The sequence below is a fragment of the Terrapene carolina genome, unplaced genomic scaffold (genome assembly GCF_002925995.2).
Source record: "Terrapene carolina triunguis isolate 2854851 unplaced genomic scaffold, T_m_triunguis-2.0 Scaffold66, whole genome shotgun sequence".
Lineage (NCBI taxonomy): Eukaryota > Metazoa > Chordata > Testudines > Emydidae > Terrapene > Terrapene triunguis.
The window spans coordinates 52,063,807-52,083,660 of record NW_020664417.1 but is presented as its reverse complement, the minus strand read 5'-3'; the positions used below and the strand labels follow the sequence as shown (position 1 = coordinate 52,083,660).

Sequence of the window (19,854 nt, the reverse complement as noted above, 5' to 3'; positions counted from 1 at the left end):
TGCCTGAAGAAAAAAGGCCTCTTTAGAGAAGAGCCCTATGTACGAGGGACAGTGGTGAGACACAAAGGCATGACCAAAAAATGAGAAAAGGATCTCCAAAAACTAACTACAAAGAATAAAAACTAAAATAAAAAAAATTAAAATTATGTTCTAAAAACGAGTTTTGTAGTTCCTGTATGAGGGCACAAATGAGTCTCTCTGTCTCAGGCAGAGTCATTCTACAAGAAACTGAGGGAGGTCCATCTGTTGCAGCCCTATATATCCTCAGTACAGGGCATGAGAATAACTGGGACACGTGCAGACTGAACGAGCACTGCTGCCAAAAATCTCTGATCAAAGACACATGCACACCTCAAGCGGAGCACCCACAGGGACACGATTTCACAATGCTGCTTTACAAAAAGGACAGTAATCTTGCTTTCAAATTTTCTTGGATTAAAAAAAACACACACAAAAAAAACCCATGGTAGGCTTACTCTGAGAGTTCAGCAGTTTCTTCATCATGAATTCTTTTTCTCTCAGATAATTCATCAGCCAGATATTTCACCACTAATTCTTCCAGTAGTACTGTGACACTGTATTTCCTAATTGCCAAATACTAAAAAAAGATAAAAAATATGAAAATTTACCATAAAACATTTCTCTTCCAACTGTTTGTAGTATTCTTATACAACATTAACACAAAATTCAGCGCTATTTTTAATTAAAAGTACTGTAATCGGATATGGGACTACAAAATCTGTCTTAACAAAACTTAAGATATTCCTGAAGTCTTAGTTATAACCCCGAAAATTATTGTAACTGAATGAAAAAAGTAGAGAATTTGTTCTGTTTATTTGGTGCATTTGACAAGACTTGAGTCTAGTCAGTGTCAATATTTCCTCTGCATAGTCAGTTTCCCCAGCATTTCCACAGCCACAAGAGAGAAAATAATACAAAGAAAAAGATGATAGCAAAAGTTACAAGAGCAGGCAAGGGAACTTTAATTGACGAGGTATCAAAGTTGGTAATGCTTTAATTCTGCAGCATGGGTAGTTATGTGGCCACCGAAATATGAACACATGAAGTCCCATCAATACTTAATTGATTGTTTTTTTGGATTCTGGAAGCATCCAAGATTTGAGTGGACTCAAGTCATCTGGGTTTTGTGGGATGGTTTATGAAGTTCCTTCTACTACAGTTTAATAGGTGTTCTGAATATTTACCTCTTTTAAGCTCTCTTTACATAGGGGACACTGTGGGGCATGGTCTAAACAGCGTTCTAAACAATTCTTGCAGAAGGTATGTCCACAAGGGGTTGTCACCGGCTCAAAAAATAACCTGAAATTTTTTTAAAAATAAAAAGTCAATTGATAAACAGTGATTCTAACATCTTTTAAATAAATTTTAAAGAATTCTAGCTACGCTATAAGAAAACAGACAAGTTAAATGAAAATCAGAAATACAAGATTTGTGCTAGAATTTTTTTCAACGTGTTTTCGTTTTCTCAACACTGCACAACTTAATGTATCCTGTGCTTCGTAGTCAATTTGATCACATTTCTGGGTTCAAATATTTAATGTCTAAAAGTATATTTATATAAATAAGTTACACAAACGCAGACATTCTTCCTTAAAGCATAAGCTTAAGGTGATATTACAATGGTCATGATATACTTTAACCAACATCATATGCACACATAACTACTTCGGATTTTTAATACTTTAGAACATATGGTGTGTATTTATATGACACACCAGAAAGATTTGCAGTTCCTATGGAGCCTATCAAATAACCTACTAAAAGATGAGGTGAGATTTTCTAAGAAAATACCTGTGTAAATCCCCTATACTGCTTTGAGAATCTCAACCAATATCTGAACCCAAAGGCTAAATTTAAGTGCATGTGTTAAACAGTATTTGTCAATTTATCCACCAAAACAAAATGACTTCTAGATAAAAAAGTGTAGTCTAGCCTTAAGACATCCTCTTGTGTTGTTGATATTTAAGAATGGAATACCATTTTTAACTCAACTATCAGTTTGTGTCACAACTATAAAACTAAATACAAATATTATGTCCTTACCAATACTCATCTACTAAGGGTACGTCTACACAGCAATGACAGCCCAGGGTTAATGGGAATTGAGTCAACTGACTGGTGTCTACATTGTATTTTAACCCTAATTTAAGGATTTTCTGACCCATGCTCGAACCTAGAGCTCTGGGATCCACACTGCTGTGCACAGACAAGTCAAAGTAATCCTATTCCAGAGTGCCTAGCACCCCCTATGTCCCGTATTGACACACTAGCCCTACAAATGTGTTGCACTCTGGGAAAACTCTACTGCCCACCCTGTTTCCTAACTGTGATGGTGTTCTTGATGGGATGCAGATGCCCATAATGAGCACCTGCATATATAAACTGCATAATTAGCTCCTTTGGTGGCTGTCTCAGTAGAAATGACTGCAGTTTGAGAAAAATGTATACCTAACTACCATCTAATCGGAGAATTGGGCTCTCCACCTCTAGGCTGTATCACATTGGTAGGAAAATGCCCATGTGCACCTGTTCTGAGGATAATTAGTACATCGGTCTCCAGGGCTCTCAAAGTATTAAAATGAAACTTTGCAATTCTTAATTTTTAAAATGGAATGCTCAGTGAAGGTGTTTTTGTTCAGTTGGCTTTTATTTCTCTGTTTGTTTTGAAGTTTGACATAAAATGTAGGTTTCAACCGAAACCCACCCACCCCAACCCAGCTACTGCCGGTGAAGAGAATCCTTAGGGCTTGAGATCCCTGGGGGGTGCTGGAGCACACTATACCTCTTCTCCCTGCACCCACTGCACCCGGCCAGGAGGGGCCTCCCACTCAATACTCTCACAGTACACATAGCCCTAAGGAGGGCGGGTATGGGGGAGAGCCAGGAGCAAGGAACGGAGAGCTGAGTAGGACCAAGTGCCTACCCTGCAGGGACAGGGAGCAGCAGAGCTCCTGGCTTAACACAGCCAAGGGAGGGATGATCCATGGGAGGGATGACTCTCGCCTATCCCTGCTCTGGGCAAGCTCTTCACAGCAGCTAGGAGGAGCCAAAGACACTGCTGCAGGAGGCTTCAGGGAGGTTTTGGGGCTGGTTCCAACTCACCGTCCTGACCACGCATACTGCCTGGACACCCCTGCACATGAAGCTCCAGGAAGGGCAATGGGGTGGGAGAGAGAGCAAGGCAGGCACCAAGCAGCTACCCTGAAGGGAGGGGGAGCACCTGCGGTGTTGGGGGGAGGGGGGAGATCATCCTTCCCTAGCCATGTTGAGCCAGGAGCTCTGCAGCTCCCTCTCCCTGCAGGGCAGCTACTTAGTCCCTGCTCTGCTCTCTGGCCCTTGCTCCTGGGCCCCTCTGGGACAGTGTGTGTGCAAGGGAAGGCAGTGTGCACCAAAATCTGGCTCTGCTGTTGTGACCAGGAAGCAGCTCTTTTTGCAAAAATCTTCTTCTGACCGCTCTCCATTAAAAACCCTGCAGGCTCTCTGATAGTATGCTTGCAGACTAGTGTTCAGCAGATAATGGGTTAACGCTGACCTGAGCTGCTGTCCTCTGCACAAGGAGGTATGGCAACAGAGTGCAACAGATTGCACCACAGACTGTTGGTGCAGAGAGGACTAAGAAAGTTTTCCCCAAGGAACTCTTGGGTGCATCCAGAAGACTTTTGGGATCAAGTCAAGCCAGGGACACGTGCACACAGGAAAGCAACAGAGCTCAGACCCTAGGTCCCAGCTTAACATGGGCTTGGACTCTCTAGCCCTGCAGAGTCCTGGGACCCTAGGTTCGAGCTCTAGTTTAGAACAATTGGTGTGTGGATGCAAAAGGTTAGATCTGAGCCCAGGCTTACACTGCTGTGCAGACATAACCACTAGTCTGCAACAATAAGGGTAACAGCAAGGGCCCAAGCAGTCTAGATATTTGTATGTCTATGCTGCAACGTAAGCCCAGGGTTCAAACTCAGGCTCAAGTCTAATTCTTCTCCTTCTATCTACATGCACATCACACTAACCCAGGGCTCAGACCAAGTTCCCAGGATCCCATAGAGGTCCAAGCCAGAGTCAAACTGGGACCCAGGGTTCAAGCCCTACTGCTCTGCAACGTAGACACAGCTCCACTGGACTTGTGCTCCGGGAATCCATCAAAAGTATTCCACAATCCCATAGACCAACTTTCTTTGTCTTCTGGAGGATCCAGGTTAGTGGAGAGTAAAGTTTTTCCACCATACACATGAACAAAAGGCTAGAGCAGTGATTCTCCGACCTGAGTGATTCACAAGCCAAATTAGCAATCAACATTACCTAAAAGAGTCATAGTAGTGTGAATTTATTTCATGTACTATAGTACACCTCTACCCTGATATAACATGACCCGATACAACACAAATTCGGATATAACACGGTAAAGCAGTGCTCCGGGGGAGCGGGGCTACGCACTCCAGCGGATCAAAGCAAGTTCGATATAATGCGGTTTCACCTATAACGCGGTAAGATTTTTTTTGGCTCCCAAAGACAGCATTATATCAGGGTAGAGGTGTACTATATATTCATATTTAAAAACAGTATGACAAGGGAAATTTAGTTTTTGAATAGATATAATTCTCATAGCAAAATAACGGACCAAGTATTATTTTATCAACTACAAATGGTTAACTTAGTAAAAGCTTAGTTAATAACTTAGATTGGTTAATAATTAAAATCACAGAGTAATTTTAATATGTGCTGCAAAGATCCACAGGAGACATTAAAGAGCCCCTTGTGGCTCATGAGCCCTAGTCGGAGTACCACAGGGCTAGAGCAACCATATTTTGGGAGGGCTCAGTTCGACTCAGGCTCACATAATGCAGTGAAGACGCTGAAGCCCCAGGTTGGGACTTCAACAATTCCTAACCTGGGATTAAAAATGAGCGTACATGCGCAAACTCTAGGTTAACAAGTGCAGGGTCTGCTAACTCAAGTTCTACTACCCCTGGGCTTACCCATAGACTCAAACTATAAGGCCAGAAGGGATCATCATCTAGCATGACTTCATGCCCATTGCAGGCCACAGAACCTCACGCACCCACTATTCTCAAATAAAATAGACAATAAGGCAAGTCATAACCTCTTTGCCTCAGTTTGCACATAACAAAACATATCTGCCCACATCTATAATGCAGATATCACATAGAAGATAAACAAATAGTAAATATTACCTCATACACAGAGAGCACTCAAAATCTGCCACATCAATTAAGTGCTGTGGAACTGTTGCATTTTCACTGGTTTGTGGAGTGTCCCTTTTTGTAGTTTCTAAAAGGAAGAAGAACAGATACTGGTTGAAGACAAGACAAAAATCAAAATAAGTATGTCTAAGATTGACATTAAGTGGCTATTTACCTCCTGGTTTTTTATGTTTGCTTCTTCCATCTTCACACACTATTGCATCCTGTTCTGAAAGGGAAAGCTTTCTTTTTAGGAGAGCACCTTTTTCCTGGCTAGAAAGCAGAGGTTCAGAAGAAACCCTTTTTAATCCATCTCCTTTAGCAAGATTTTCTGTTGAGTTAAGAGCATGGGAAGATTGTACACGATTTAGGCTTCCTCTGAAAGACTCCCCTGTTATCTCTGGCACTCCTAAATTCTATAGAAATAAAATGAATAAAGTTAACAATACTTATTCTCATTTTCAAATTGTGGCTAATCATTTATGACAGCTGAACATGAATAAGTTGAAGCCAAATTCAGATATCAACAATCTTCTCCACTGCACAGCAAAACTCAATGATTGAGCTATGGAATTTGACAGGTCAAGAAAGCACCCGGTGAAATTAAAAAAGGGATTAAAAGCCTCAGTTTCCTTCAAAGAGGAAAATAATTTTGGAAAAGAAATTTAGAATTTATTTGGAAAATGAATCTATAATGATACCCTTTTTATTTTGGAGCTATTAGCGTTAAATCTTAAATAATGAAAAAGTTCACTAGATTATGTCTTATGAATTGTCAAAAAATTACAGTACTTTCCAGCTGATTCATGAAATCTAACCAGAAATTCTACAACTAGCAGGAAGAAAGATCTAGCAGCATATATGTCCAATAGGAAAGGAGCTTAATAAGTTTGATAAATAGCTTAAGTTCTGATGCCCTAAGTTTGTCTACTAACCAAGGGGAAAAAAATACATATAATACTACATGGTTTTCATTACTTACCTGCTCTGGACAAAGCTGCAGATTACAGCCAGCCTCTTCCATTTCAGAACCAAGTGTAAAAGGTTTATTTCGAATATGAGGTGAAGTCCAAGCAGATTCCTTCAGACTCTCTCTCACATTTTCTGGTGACAGCAAATCACACAATGTCTATAAGATAAACATCTTAACATTAAGATTGGGGGGAAAAAGATTCAGCTATAACTTCAGTTAATATAACTACATAACCACCATAAAGAAGCTTACTTTGTATCAAAATTTCTTATTTTAAATATACCCTTTCACTTATTCTCTTCCTTATAATCAGCTGCAGTACAAGTTCAGTTCAGTAGTTCTTCTCCTAATTAAAGGTTTATAACCTTATCTTTATAAGAAAGTTAAGCTCTTAAATTCCCCCCTTACAGGAAGTGATGATCATCTTCTCCCAACTCTTATTTAGGTGTGGTGTAACTAAACAAGATGCAGTTCTGCAAAAATGTTAATCTGTATTGTGCAAAGTTGACAGCGCAGAGATATTTGTTTCCATAGAATGAAAAGCTTAAAGTGTTTGATTTCTCACTCAAATGTGTTTGATATCTACTGGAAAGTATGAAAATCTGATTTCTGTTTTACTTGAAAACCATACGAACTAGAAAGCTAACTGGGTTAAATATACATATTCTCCCCTAACCCGACTTAAAAATAAAGGTATTTTTGTGGAATACATGGGCACACAACCTCTTATTGCATCTAAGTACATTGGGACCCTCTACACAGAAAATTAAATGTGAAAATAAAGTCACCCAAACTTTAGTTGAACTTCATCTTACAATTACAGATGTGATGAGCACAAATACACTGAAGACTGAGATTCTAGGGTAAAGTGGGTCACCTAAGATAGAGAGAGAGCAGCACAGTTTATAAATACAGGTTACCTTTTCCACTTCTAGCTTTGCTGGAACAAAATCCTCATCAAGGGATAAGCACTGTAGGAACAGTTGTAAGGCATCACCTACAAACCCAGCATCATGAAGCACTTTTGCTTTCCTGAAGTAAATCTGAAGATATAGAAGTAACATTTGATAATGAAAGTATGAAAATAAAGAAACTAGAATATTAATATTTGGACACACTAGGGCATTGCATGTCTTTTCCATCTCACATGGAGGTGAGAATTAGAGATGTTGTGGTAAGGAAGAAAATATGCCTCTTCTGCAGACCTTAGAAGGTCCACAGAAAGGAGGAACATACCATGCTTTCTAGTCTCCTTCCTCCACAAAGCTACAGTAGAACCCCAGAGTTATAACTCGGGAATGGAGATTGTTCATAACTCTGAAATGTTCATAACTCTGAACAAAACATTATGGTTGTTCTTTCAAAAGTTTACAACTGAGCATTGACTTAATACCAGGGTGGATTTAATTTAAATCACTAGTCAGGAAGGCCCGATTTAATCATGGTTTTCTACATAAAAGTGCATTCTTGTTGGTTGTTATAACCTTAACACATGTTCTTCACAACTCAGAGATAGATGTACCGTATGTACTCGTTCATTAGCCCGTTTGTCTATAAGCCGACCCCCCAAGATGATTAGGTAAAAATAGCAAAAACCGTATGACCCTTTCATAAGCCAACCCACTGGCTGGGAACAGCAAACCACGGCCACAGGGAGCTGAGGGGTTCCATGCCTGCAGACGCTCCAGATAAACAAAGCGACAATGTATTAGATATTCAATTCAATTATTCCATAGAGTTTAAAATCATCAAATTTTGGTGTAGACCCGTTTATAAGCCAACCCCCACTCTGATGCGTCACTTTTTTGCCAAAAATATTCGGCTTATGAACGAGTATATACGGTAGGTTTCATTTTTAGAAGGTACACACTATACATTTTTAAACAGCGATTAATTTTGAAAACTTTTCAGATTAGTTTTACAGCTATATCAGAAAATGAATGAGTGTTTGGTTACCAAAAGTAACTGAAGCAGATATTTATTAAGTCACTGGGAGGTGAACTATCTTCAATTCAACAGGTTAATGATTAATATTTGGAGGATTTTCTTGCCATGCTGTATTAGGAGGAGAACATTACCAGACAGACATTTAAATTGTTTTATTTAACTAAAACAACAACGTTAAGTATTCTGGATTTTTTCCTTCAACAGAAAACATAATATTTTAACAAAACAAGCATATGTCCCTCACTTCTCACATTTATCTCCAGACTTCTTCTCCTTGTCCAGATCTATTACGCCCCAAACAATCTTCTATTCATTGAACTTTTTGAAACTTTGCACTTTTAGAGAGAGGTAAGGGATTGACTCTATTGTCCCTCTGCAAATTTGTGTACACAGAGTTGAGGTCTGTTATTTCTCACATTATTTATTTAAAAACATTTTTGCTATTAACAAGCATGTTACCTCTGGAGAACAAATCCACAGTTTGAGAACTGCAAAACTAAGCATCTCTGATGGTATCTTCTAGATTGAGCACTAAGTCCCACTGGGTAGATAGAAAGATTAACCTAAATAATCTATACAGAAGCCTGTGGAAGCCCATCAGATTGGGTCCCTAATCCATGAACTATTGGAACTCATTTACAAAACTTTTCTTAAACATTACATGAATATATTGTCTCATACTATAGAATTAGAGTTTATAATCCCTATTCCATGATGAGATATCTTTGAACTACAATAAGCAACAGAGGGTCCTGTGGCACCTTTAAGACTAACAGAAGTATTGGAGCATAAGCTTTCGTGGGTGAACGCCCACGAATGCCTACTTGCGTCTGATGAAGTGGGCATTCACCCACGAAAGCTTATGCTCCAATACTTCTGTTAGTCTTAAAGGTGCCACAGGACCCTCTGTTGCTTTTTACAGATTCAGACTAACACGGCTACCCCTCTGATACTTTGAGCTACAATGTGTCTTAATTAAAACTATCCTTAGGTTTTCTCCTCAAAAAGCATTTTATTTTAAAAAATCTGATTTAAATAAAAAAATCCAACAAATAAAAAATCTAATTTGATTTTTTTTTAAATAATTGATTTTTATCCACCCTGCTTAATACACCTTTTAAACTTTACTATGCAGAATAAAAATGCTGCTTTCAACCATCTTAATTTAAATGAAACAAGCAGAGTTTCCTTACCCCATGAAATTTTTTTTTTTTTTTTTTAGTAGTTTACATTTAACACAGTACTGTATTGTGCTTGCTTTTTTTCCTTCTCTGATGCTGCCTGATTGCATACTTCTGGTTCCAAATGAGGTCTGTGGTTGATTGATCAGTTCGTAACTCTGAGGTTTTACTGTATTTCAAGGTCTGCACGAACAGCATTCCCCTATTGAGGAGGTCCACAGGAAGGGGAGACTGGGTAAGATGGTGGGGTACACTCTCCTACTTACTTTTGAGGACTGCAGGAAAAGGTAAAATCCCTATACTAAGACTTGAAAGACATGTTGCCATGTGCGGCCTCCCACCCCACAAGCCTTTGAGTGGAAAAATTCTCTCATCTGGATATGATGGCAAAAGAGGAAAAATATAAGGATGGATTTTGAGTGATAAATTTAACAAAGTTACAGCTTAACACAGAAGAGGGGCGCTACCTGCCATGTCACCTAGACTCATACATACCAGGCATTTTAAATGGGTCCAGTGTGGGAGCTACAGTGGGGTCCTACTATACAACACAACTTGGAGTAGACTCTCCTCAGCTTACCCCTAAAACTCAGCTCTTCTGAATCCTATCACCCTAATCCCACCCACAAGGGGGACAGCAGGTATTAAGGGGGGGGACCTCAGCCCATGAAGATCTCCCCTTATTCCATAAGCACAAGGCCCAAATCCCAGGTCTTTCGACTCTGGGAACCATTCCTTTTAACCCCAGTGGAAACGGACTGCCAAGTTGCAACAAATTAATGTCCTTACCAACTACTTTCACTATTTACTCAATCCTACTCCTATTTAACTGCACTACCCAGGCCTTGGCCAATTTGGCTTTTATAAGAAGAAAAATTCCTTCTTGATCCCAAAACAGGCAACTGATCAGAATTGCAGCATCTGCGAAGTAGTGTCAAAGCTACCAATACAGGGTAGGGAGGGTGGGGATGCTGGAACAGAGCAAAAAGATGCTCCACATGGCCTGGGCTAGGCTTTAAATTAATGAATGGTCCCTCACCCTCCCCATCAGCTACCTTTTCCATTGACAAGTCTCCCCAGTGACAACAATTCTCCCACTGCCAAAGCCCTCTGTTCTAACCTAGAGAAAAAGCTAGCTACTTACCATTTTTTAAAAATTGAAAACTCATGTCTCCAGCAATCATGTAATATGCAGTATTAAAGTTTATTGGAGCTCATGCTCCAAATACAGAAGTTAAAAACTTTTGACATTTGACTTTAATCAACTAATTTTGTTCCTGAGCACTAGATAACTAGATCTCAGTTACAAGTCAATAAACTAGATTCTCTCCCCTTTCAGGTTTTTTTTTGCTATGAAAAGATGAAAACCTAGGACTTTTTGAATCCTGATGTACACATTTAGGGTATCAGAATTCGGAAACCCCTTGTCCAATTCGCTACAATTTTTCCTAACTAACAACATTGAGGCCAATATGACTTTTTATAATAATTTTAGATAAGTGGGCCAAAACCAAATTTATAAAAAGGAAATTCAGTGCAACTTTACCTATGGAGTGACTGCCGTAATTCCACAACAAATGGCTGTGATAGTTTCCTTACAATGGCTGTTCGATGAAAGCACGTTTCCTCCTAAGGAAATTTCTGCCTCTACTCATCTGAGGCAGATTTCTTGGAAAGGGAAGGACTCTGGCTTTCCTCTTACATGTCCACCTTTTTAGGAATGGAGGCTAAAAAGGTCTTCAGATTTTGTTGGAGGAAGCTATACAGCAAACTCAATTTTTTAGAAGTTTTGTTCACAAGAAGCTGAGTTTCTCTCCGGGTATATGGAGAAGTGAATGTACATTCTGAAAGCACATTTTGAACCAGTTTTGCCACAAGGAGGATTTAGTATTTCTGTAAATTAAGTTTTATTGACAGATAAGAGCTTGGGGAAAATGTAGTTTTATTTATCTAACAATGAAAACGAGTCTCTCCTTACTTCAAAACTAGGTATGAAGAGAAATGTCTTCCAAGAACAATATAAAAATCTGAAGTTTTTAGTCCTGGCTGATAACTGCACCTCCCCTTACAGGACTACTCCAAGTATTATTTAATGTTTAAATGCTTTAATGAGAAAAAATGTAATGCGAGTGCTTATACTTTCACACTAAGTGCAGAACTCTAAAGTGAGATATTTGCAGATAATTCAATTTTCATTCAAATCTCCACACTAAGTTACCTACTGCATATATAAACAGCACATTTACCCAGAAAGATCCTGCCTTTAAGTGATTACAGCTACCTGTACCACATCCGAAGTCATCAACAATTCCCAAGCAATGAACTTGTTAAGCTGGTGTTAAATTTGTAAATATTTATATTTTCAAGTGTTTTCTCTTAAGTGAACAATCATTTCTCTTTTTAAAACAAAAACAAAGCCTGGAAATTCAAAATTAGGGTAACATTTAAAATTAGATAGCATGAAAACACATTCGAGAATCAAAAATCTTTCACTCTATGTAACTATCACACCTTATGAATGAGCTGAAGGCATTGATGGTCTTTCATTAAGTTTTTGATAACCACTTTAAGACAAGAAATATCTTAATTTTTAAATCACAAGACAAATTCACTTTCACTAATAGCTGTTGAAAATTTTCCCCCTTCAGGAACTGAAAGACATATTGAAGAAACACCAACATTAAAAAAAAAAAAAAGCTTCCATCTGGAAAACAAACAAACAAAAACACTGCTTTTGTTACAGCCAAAGAATACAGAAAAGCACTTTGTTTTTAGTTTGTTTACATTGTGTATTTGACTCCATTTTGTGTAGTCAGTTTTATTATTTCTTCTATATAGTCATTTTCCTCTTTTTGCAAGTCTTTTATACAACAAGAGAGCGAAAAAAACAGGATACTGTGCCTATAAGACCACAAAAACTGCCAGGGGGACTCAGGGGCAGAGGTAACACTAGAACAGGGGTGGGCAACCTATGGCATGTGTGCCAAAGGCGACACGCGAGCTGATTTTCAGTGGCACTCACACTGCCCAGGTCCTGGCCACCGGTCCGGGGGGCCCTGCATTTTAATTTAATTTTAAACGAAGCTTCTTAAACATTTTAAAAACCTTATTTACTTTACATACAACAATAGTTTAGTTGTATATTATAGACATAGACAGATCTTCTAAAAACATTAAACTGTATTACTGGCACGTGAAACATTAAATCACAGTGAATAAATGAAGACTCGGCACACCACTTCTGAAAGGTTGCTGACCCCTGCACTAGAAACTACAGTACTTTTAAGTAGTTTATGGACATGATTAGATTTCCAGTTCATGGTGGAGCTAAAAGGAGGGACACCATTGAGATTTCTGCAAGGCTTCACCATTCTCAAACAAACTGCTCTGTCAAAAATCCAAGCAAAGCTAACAAACCATAGGGACCCCGTCCTTTCCAAATTTTTCCAACCCATGTATTGCCTTGCCCGCTCCCTTCTTTCACCCCACCACAGTCACGCAAATATGCCAAGACCAATTTTAAACAAATCCAGACTTACAAAAAGCTGTTTTAGAATCAAAACTGCAACAAAAAACTCATGAGCAAGATGTTTCAGAAGTGAAAACCACCTCAGCTTCTGACTGTCTTGCTTCCCAAATGCCTCATCCAAGTTTTTTTTAGAAAGATAGCATAGAGCAGAAGTCTGAAGTTTCAGGCAGCTTAGTTAGGTTTTGCCAAAACTACAGGGCATGTCAAAACCGAGCCTGTAACAGCAAGCTAGTTTCAAACTTAATACTAATAAAATAGCGTTGTCTATTTAACAACAACAAAATGGTAACAGACTCTCTCTGGTTTGAAAGCAAACAGCTTTAGCCTTGTCCAGGAGTTCCCAAACATTTTACTAAGGTGACTCATCAACTGCATTTTGTCTTTTCGTGACCTACCATTGCATATAGCACTCCCAGTGCAGGCACCGCACTAATCCCAGCCTGGTGCAGAGGTAAGGGGGAGCTGGAGACCAAGCCCGCAACATACTCATCTTGCAACAATGGCAGCAGCTCCTGTCCATGACAGGAGAGTAGCTGAGCCAAACCTGATTGATATTGCAACCTGGTGCATGGGTTTACAGCACCACTAAGGTTTGGCCTGGCCATACCTGTATGGCCACAGTAACCTTAAGTGGCACAGACACCATGCACCAGGTCACAACGTCCAAGCGGGGAGCCAGGCCCAGCCCTGAGGGATGGAAGCCACCACAGTGGGGTCAGTGAGAGATAGGCTTGCTCTCCAACGCCCTCCTGCCCCACAAGCTCCTCTCCAGGCCAGAAGAAATTTAGGTTTGCCTAGGCCAGGGCTCAGTGATGAGTTAAAATTGCCTGGAATGTGGCAACCCACCTAGAACCTTCCTGTGACTCACTGGTGGATTGGGACTATTTTTTTTTTTTTTGGAGGGGGGGGTCTATTTATCATACAAGAACAAAAAAATTATCCTTTTTTTAATATTCACATAGCATCAGGGCAGTTCACTGACAAAAAAGAAAAAAAAAGGACAAGAGGTTCCTTTCCCTCCACCCTGAAGAGTTTAAAATCAAAATTGATAAAAATATAAACAAGGATGCAGAAAAGCAGTATTTTTCACCTCTCACTGACTCCCAGATTTAAAGGTGGGGGTTTTGTTTTGTTTTTTTAAATCAAGCATTTAGACCACACTGATTTGAAAGTTTAAATAAAGTAAGAATAACTGGGTCAGCCAAATTATTTTGATGTGATTTGAACATCATAATTTAGCATTGTAGACAAATTCAGATTTAAAAAAAAAACAACAAACAGATTGCAAACCAACTTACCTCTGGCCAATTTGACATTTTAGAGATGATAAAATTTAGATCTTCTATGGCTGTTTTAAACTCTTGGAGGCCAGCATATGATTCAGCTCTGTAAACTCTTAACATCAAGTCACTGGGATCTGAAAACAAGATATTTTTAGTTTTATATACATATACATACATACATACACACACACTTTGACCCAACTAAAAAAGTTACACATTCCTATAAGATAACAAAACCCACAAGCATGCTAGACTATTTTTTTAAAATGCAATGGCTTCCCTAAATTTAACAGTTTTAAAAACAATGTTTGCATCAAATGCTTTGCAAAATATTTGGAACCTCCCTTAAATCTTAAAGATAGTCCATTCTAATGTACTTACATAATCTTAGGTTTTAATTTAAAAAAATTAATAAAACTACTTATTCGTTATAAAAATGAACAAAAAGGTAAAATTTGAAACCTACTCAAGAAGGCCAGATAAATTTTGTAATATACTTAACATGGACAGTTAGTTTTGCATTCACATGTACATTATATTCTGTTTACGCTTTTTAAAAATTTCTTCGCACTGAGACACTACCGAGAAAAGTGAAATCATTTTAGTTCAAAGCACTTATGCCTGTTATAAAAAGTCTAATTTACTTTTATCTTTTCTGCTGTAACAAGTAAGTTAACATTTCACTCTATCTAGGCCAGGAAGTTAGACTGATCAATTTCACTGCAATTCTCAAGCACTACTGTGTGTCAGGATTCCAAGTGTTATAGAGAAAAGGTCTCAAGGAATATGAGACTATAAAAAAAACCACAAGCATTGATAGGGGACTTGGCAACAAGTATAGTACTTGAAATTACTTAACTTTTTGTTTTTTTATTGACTAGATTCTGAATCAACAATGTCCCTTAAATAAAAATTTATTTTGAATTTTAAATGTCAGAACATTTCTATTAATATTACGGTTTTGCCAGTCCTCATTTGCCTGGCTTTTTGAAGAAAATGATAAATTGAAGTCTAACCTGAATCGATAGTGTCCTTTTAACACACTGTACACACCAATTCCCTTTCCAAAAAAAGGATAGGATAAGTTGTTTTGAGTGGAGTTGTACAAAACGATGGGCCATGATTTAAAGGGTCTTAGTCAGGCCTTTAAGGCCCCATTTGGCAAAATATGTATATTAGCTTTACACATGTGAGTAGTCCAGTTTACTTTAGTGGACCTTCTCATATGTGTAAAGTTACTTGCGTGCAAAAGTGTTTGCAAAAACATGGCCTAAATTTGCATGTGTAATTTTGTAAGCATAATCTAAATGCCACATTATGCTGTATGCAGTGTTGCTGTAGCCGTGTTGGGTCCCAGATATTAGAGAAACAAGGTGGGTGAGGTACGTATGTTATTGGTCCAATTTCTATTGGTGAGAAAGAGACACTTTCGAGCTTACACAGAGATCTTCAGGTTTGGGAAACATACCCAGAGTGTCACAGCTAAATACAAAGTGTCTAAATACAAAGTGAAACAGATTGTTTAGCATAAGTAGTTCCATATTTCAAGGGGCCATTTGAGGTAAAGTGGCCCATTAACATGTTATCAGCCAATAACTACCCAATATGCATATGCATATAGCAGGCATAAATCCTATTTCCAAATGGGAGTGACTGTACTTGCAAAACTGCAAGCTGTTTTTAAGCTTTGTCCCAGAATTGCAATGCTTAAAGAAATACTGTCAGGTCAGCTTTGGCCCCAACTTTAGGTTAAGCATATGCTTTTTATAAAAACTAAAAATATATCCATGCAACATCTAGATTGCAAACATCAAACCACTGTTCTATTACAAACTACGGAAGTGAGAATACAACTAGCCAGTTTAATTGTACAAAGATATCAAAAAATAAGCAAGCAGCATAAACTGTAAGAAATACATTTGTACTCCAAAACTTTCAGTTTCACCAAATTAAAATGTTATTCAGGAGGGAATCAAATAAGTATTATGGTATTTTGGATATGCTAAAAGAAATAAGTTATGAAAATACACAAGGCAAAAAGAAAGCTACGAAATTCAAGTCACACTATTTATGATTACAGTATAATTTACTAATAAGTGGTGGAGTTGCACCTATATCAGTTATGTGGGGGATAGGAGGTACATGCTAAGCTAAAAGACTCAAGATGTCTTTATTCTGATTTTAACCTGACTGCATCCCTTTAATGACTTCTACTTCATTTCAACTTAATCAGCATAAGAACTACCCATCCCCACATTTGTGAAGAGTTAGAGGTAAACTTCCATGTTTACAATTAATTCACATCCCAAATAATAGGAGAGAGTTATTAAAAGCAGTTAACTCATCTTCTCTTTTAACCTGACTAAAGCTGAGTTTAGGGCATTAAGTTCAATTTAGGGCAACAGATTTATGTCAATCAGATTTTGGACTGTATGTCTGGGTAAAGTGGAACTAAGATGGGATGACAAGGAGAAAAGCTTCTTTAAAACATCTGAACTAAGGGAATTATTTTTAAAAAGAGTAAGCTAATATTTCCCTCTCTCTCGAACTCTGAGCCTTTGTGAGAATTCCTCTATGTTGCTGGAGGAAAAAAAACCTTTCCAAGCCAATAGCTCAGAATATATACTAACAGAATTCTATATCTGCCTTATTTACTTTGCAGCAATGTTTTGTAAGAACACACTCACAGATCAATGAATTTAAAGGTCCCTAAATATGTATGACATCTAATATAGATTAAAGGTGTTTAAGACAGATGTATAACACATTAGAACTACCACACGGAGTAACAACTTTTATTGTATAATTAGTCAGTACTTGGAACACTGAGTTTTTTGGGCTATACAAAGGAAAAGAATGTAGAAAGGATCGTGGTCTGAGTAAATCTCTAAATCTGCAATCTAATATATGCATGAATAATCTGCATAGGAAAACTATGGATAAATATGAAGACTGAAAGCTATGTTTTCAGGTTTTACCTGTCATTTGTTAAACCCAAACCTAAATGTAAACTTGGTACAACAATGTAATTAAAAAACTCTTCATTCATAGACACCTCAAATATGATGACAGTCAGAGCCATAAGCAGTGCCATGGGGAGGAGGAGGAGGAGAAGAGATCCCTTAGGTTCTTAATGTCTATCCAGAAAAATCCATCTCTCTTCTTCCACTTCCTCAAAAATCCTAAACCATAAATGTTTATAATCACAGAGACCCATTTACAATCCAAAAGCCATTTAGATTTTACTTCATTTGTTTGATTACCTTTTATGTGTGTGCCACAATGCCAAATTCTATATTAAAATAAAATACTTAATTCTTAAGAAGTTCCTAGTTTAAAAATAAATCACTCAACACTCCATGCTTCTTTGGCCTGACTAACACAGGATGCTACAACTGTACTAAAAAATAGTTTAGGACACTGCTACAATCAAACATCCACACATATTATGCTCCCAAGAGATGTTTAAGATTTGAACAGAATATTTCTAACAGGAGTGTATTTTGACAACAGTTTATTCTGAAATGGCAGCTAACATTTCTCCCTAATATGGATCAGAAAAGAGACTTCTGTCAAATGAATATGTTTAGCTTGATATCTAAACTTTTTCCCCCCTGCAGCTGGCAATTCCATAAATGCAGTGCCAAGGATTAAAAACCAAATGTTAAAAAGGTATAACTTCAGACTAAGTTTCAGAACAACCATTGTAAAAATAAAGAGACTAGAACTTAACCAAATTCAGTCTTCCATATCGGAACTAAGGCACCATAAGAGGGAACCTGGCATTGTTTCTGTCTAGGTGTTTATGTCTTGCTCATCTCTATGGTGTCAAAATGCTTGGGTGAGCTAGACTAACCTCACTGATACAGTGACCACATGAGTCTGTACAGAGCCAAGCTACTGTCAGTACTCAATAAATAATAATCCAAGAACACCCTTTCACCTCCCCCCTTGCCCTCTCTAGCAACAGTGTATTATAAAACGCCTACCACACCCATCTGTGATGTCACTAGCATTACACAACCTGTCCCCGTCCATGCCCCGTCTGCTTATGCAACTAGGCCTGGCCTGCTGGGAATTGTCTCAGTGACACACTTGAGAGGCTGGGAAAACAGGTCTCTCTTTGGAAACAATGCAAATACAGCAGGCATGGTTCTAAGATACCCTGTCACCGTCCAACAATGTCTATGTCGGAGGCACGGAAAAAGCTGGCCTGGGGAAAGGTTTGCAGTAGAGGGGCAGTGTGCCCCACTCCACAAGTACCCCTCCGTGTATCTGCTCACCAGACAGCCCTCATGCAGCCCCACAATCGGTTCTCTCGCTGCTCGTTCCCGTATTAAGTTAGCGACATTAGAAAAATCAACTCTTGGAGCTCTAGCAAACTTCAGACTTGTTTCAAAGGGCCTATCCCTGCCAGCTTCCCCTCGTGATTTCGGCAGCTTACTTCATCCCGGCGTCGACTCTTCCCCGACTGAGCTGTGAGGGGAGGAGAGGGGCACGGTGGAGATGGAGTGACAGGAGTTGGATAAGAGCACTCAGCTCCCTGCGGCACACCCGAGGAACCAAGTCTCGGCCTGTCGCGCCAACTGAAACCGAAGCGGGTCCCCTGCCCCCCGGGTGCAGACGGGGGGGGGGGAAACGTGCCAGGGCCCAGCGCGCAAGCTGAGCCTCCCCCGCTGCCCATTACCTGCTTGCAAGGCCTGGCTGGCGGCGCTCAGGCTCTCTCGGAAGCGCCCCTGGCTCAGCAGCTCCCCCAGCAGGTTGCCGGTCCGCGCCCTCTCACACTCGGCCGGGAACCATTTCTCCGCCAACTGGCTGAGGACGACGCTGGTCCGGAGCTGGGCGGCGGTGCCACCCCCGGCCGGCGGCAGCAGCAGGTCCCGGCACAGGCGGCAGCGGGAGCGCAGCTCCCTCCGGAGGCAGCGGCGGCAGTAGCTGTGCCCGCACGGAGCGGTCACCGGCTCGCCCAGGAAGCCCCGGCAGCCGCAGCAGGTCAGCGGCCCTGCGGCCGCGCCGCCTCCCTGGTCCCGGGCCCCCTGGTCCCGGCTCCAGTCCAGCCCCTGTCGGAGGCGGTAGTTCAGCACCAGACAGTCCACAAGGGTCTCGAGGCGGCGGGGTCCCGCAGGCGGCCCGAGACGCAGCGCCGCCGAGTAAGTCTCCAGCGCTTCCTTCAGGTGGTTCCCCAGGGCCAGCAGCTCCCCGCGCCGCAGCAGCCGCTCCTGCTCCCCTTCGGGCTCCCCGCGGGGCCACCCGCTGCCCCCTGGCTCCGGGGACCCCTCCGAGCTCACAACCACCGACGACGACGACGCCATCCTGCTGCGAGCCCCCACCCTGCCCCGCTCGCCGTCCGGATCCCAGAGGGGGGTGTGGCGCTCCTCGCGGCGCGGCTGTAGCCGGGCTCGGCTCTGCTCTGCGCACGGCCCCGAGGCACTCGCGATGGGGGGGCTAGAGGGGGTGTACACACTTCAGCGGGTGACGGGCGCAGCACACGCGCGCCCTACAGCAGCAGCTTGACGGAGCGGTCGTTAGACCGTAACCCCCTTTCAAACATCGCCGCAGACCCGCCGCTGGCTTACATAAAAAGCTGCGTCACCTGACCACAACGTGCACTCTCCATTGGCTGAGAGGCACGGCGTGGGGGAGGGGGCGGAGGAGATTACAAAACACAGCTCGACGCTCCCCGCGTGCCATAGCTCAGCGAGGAGAGGGCGGGGCCTACAGGCGC

General features: G+C 40.6%; 1 protein-coding gene across 1 annotated transcript in view; it reads right to left on the bottom strand.

Moving 5' to 3' along the window:
- The window catches only part of LONRF1 (LON peptidase N-terminal domain and ring finger 1), a 38,859-nt gene extending 19,383 nt beyond the window's left edge, over window positions 1–19,476 (bottom strand). The window contains exons 1-8 of the mRNA XM_024193275.3: window positions 18,817–19,476; window positions 14,145–14,263; window positions 7,110–7,232; window positions 6,199–6,345; window positions 5,392–5,632; window positions 5,208–5,304; window positions 1,206–1,320; window positions 477–598 (exon numbers count right to left, since the gene is read on the bottom strand). Coding sequence (XP_024049043.2) covers window positions 477–598; window positions 1,206–1,320; window positions 5,208–5,304; window positions 5,392–5,632; window positions 6,199–6,345; window positions 7,110–7,232; window positions 14,145–14,263; window positions 18,817–19,441 — 1,589 coding nt within the window. The 5' untranslated portion in view covers window positions 19,442–19,476. The remainder of the gene's footprint in view (window positions 1–476; window positions 599–1,205; window positions 1,321–5,207; window positions 5,305–5,391; window positions 5,633–6,198; window positions 6,346–7,109; window positions 7,233–14,144; window positions 14,264–18,816) is intronic.
- Window positions 19,477–19,854: the final 378 nt, after the last annotated feature.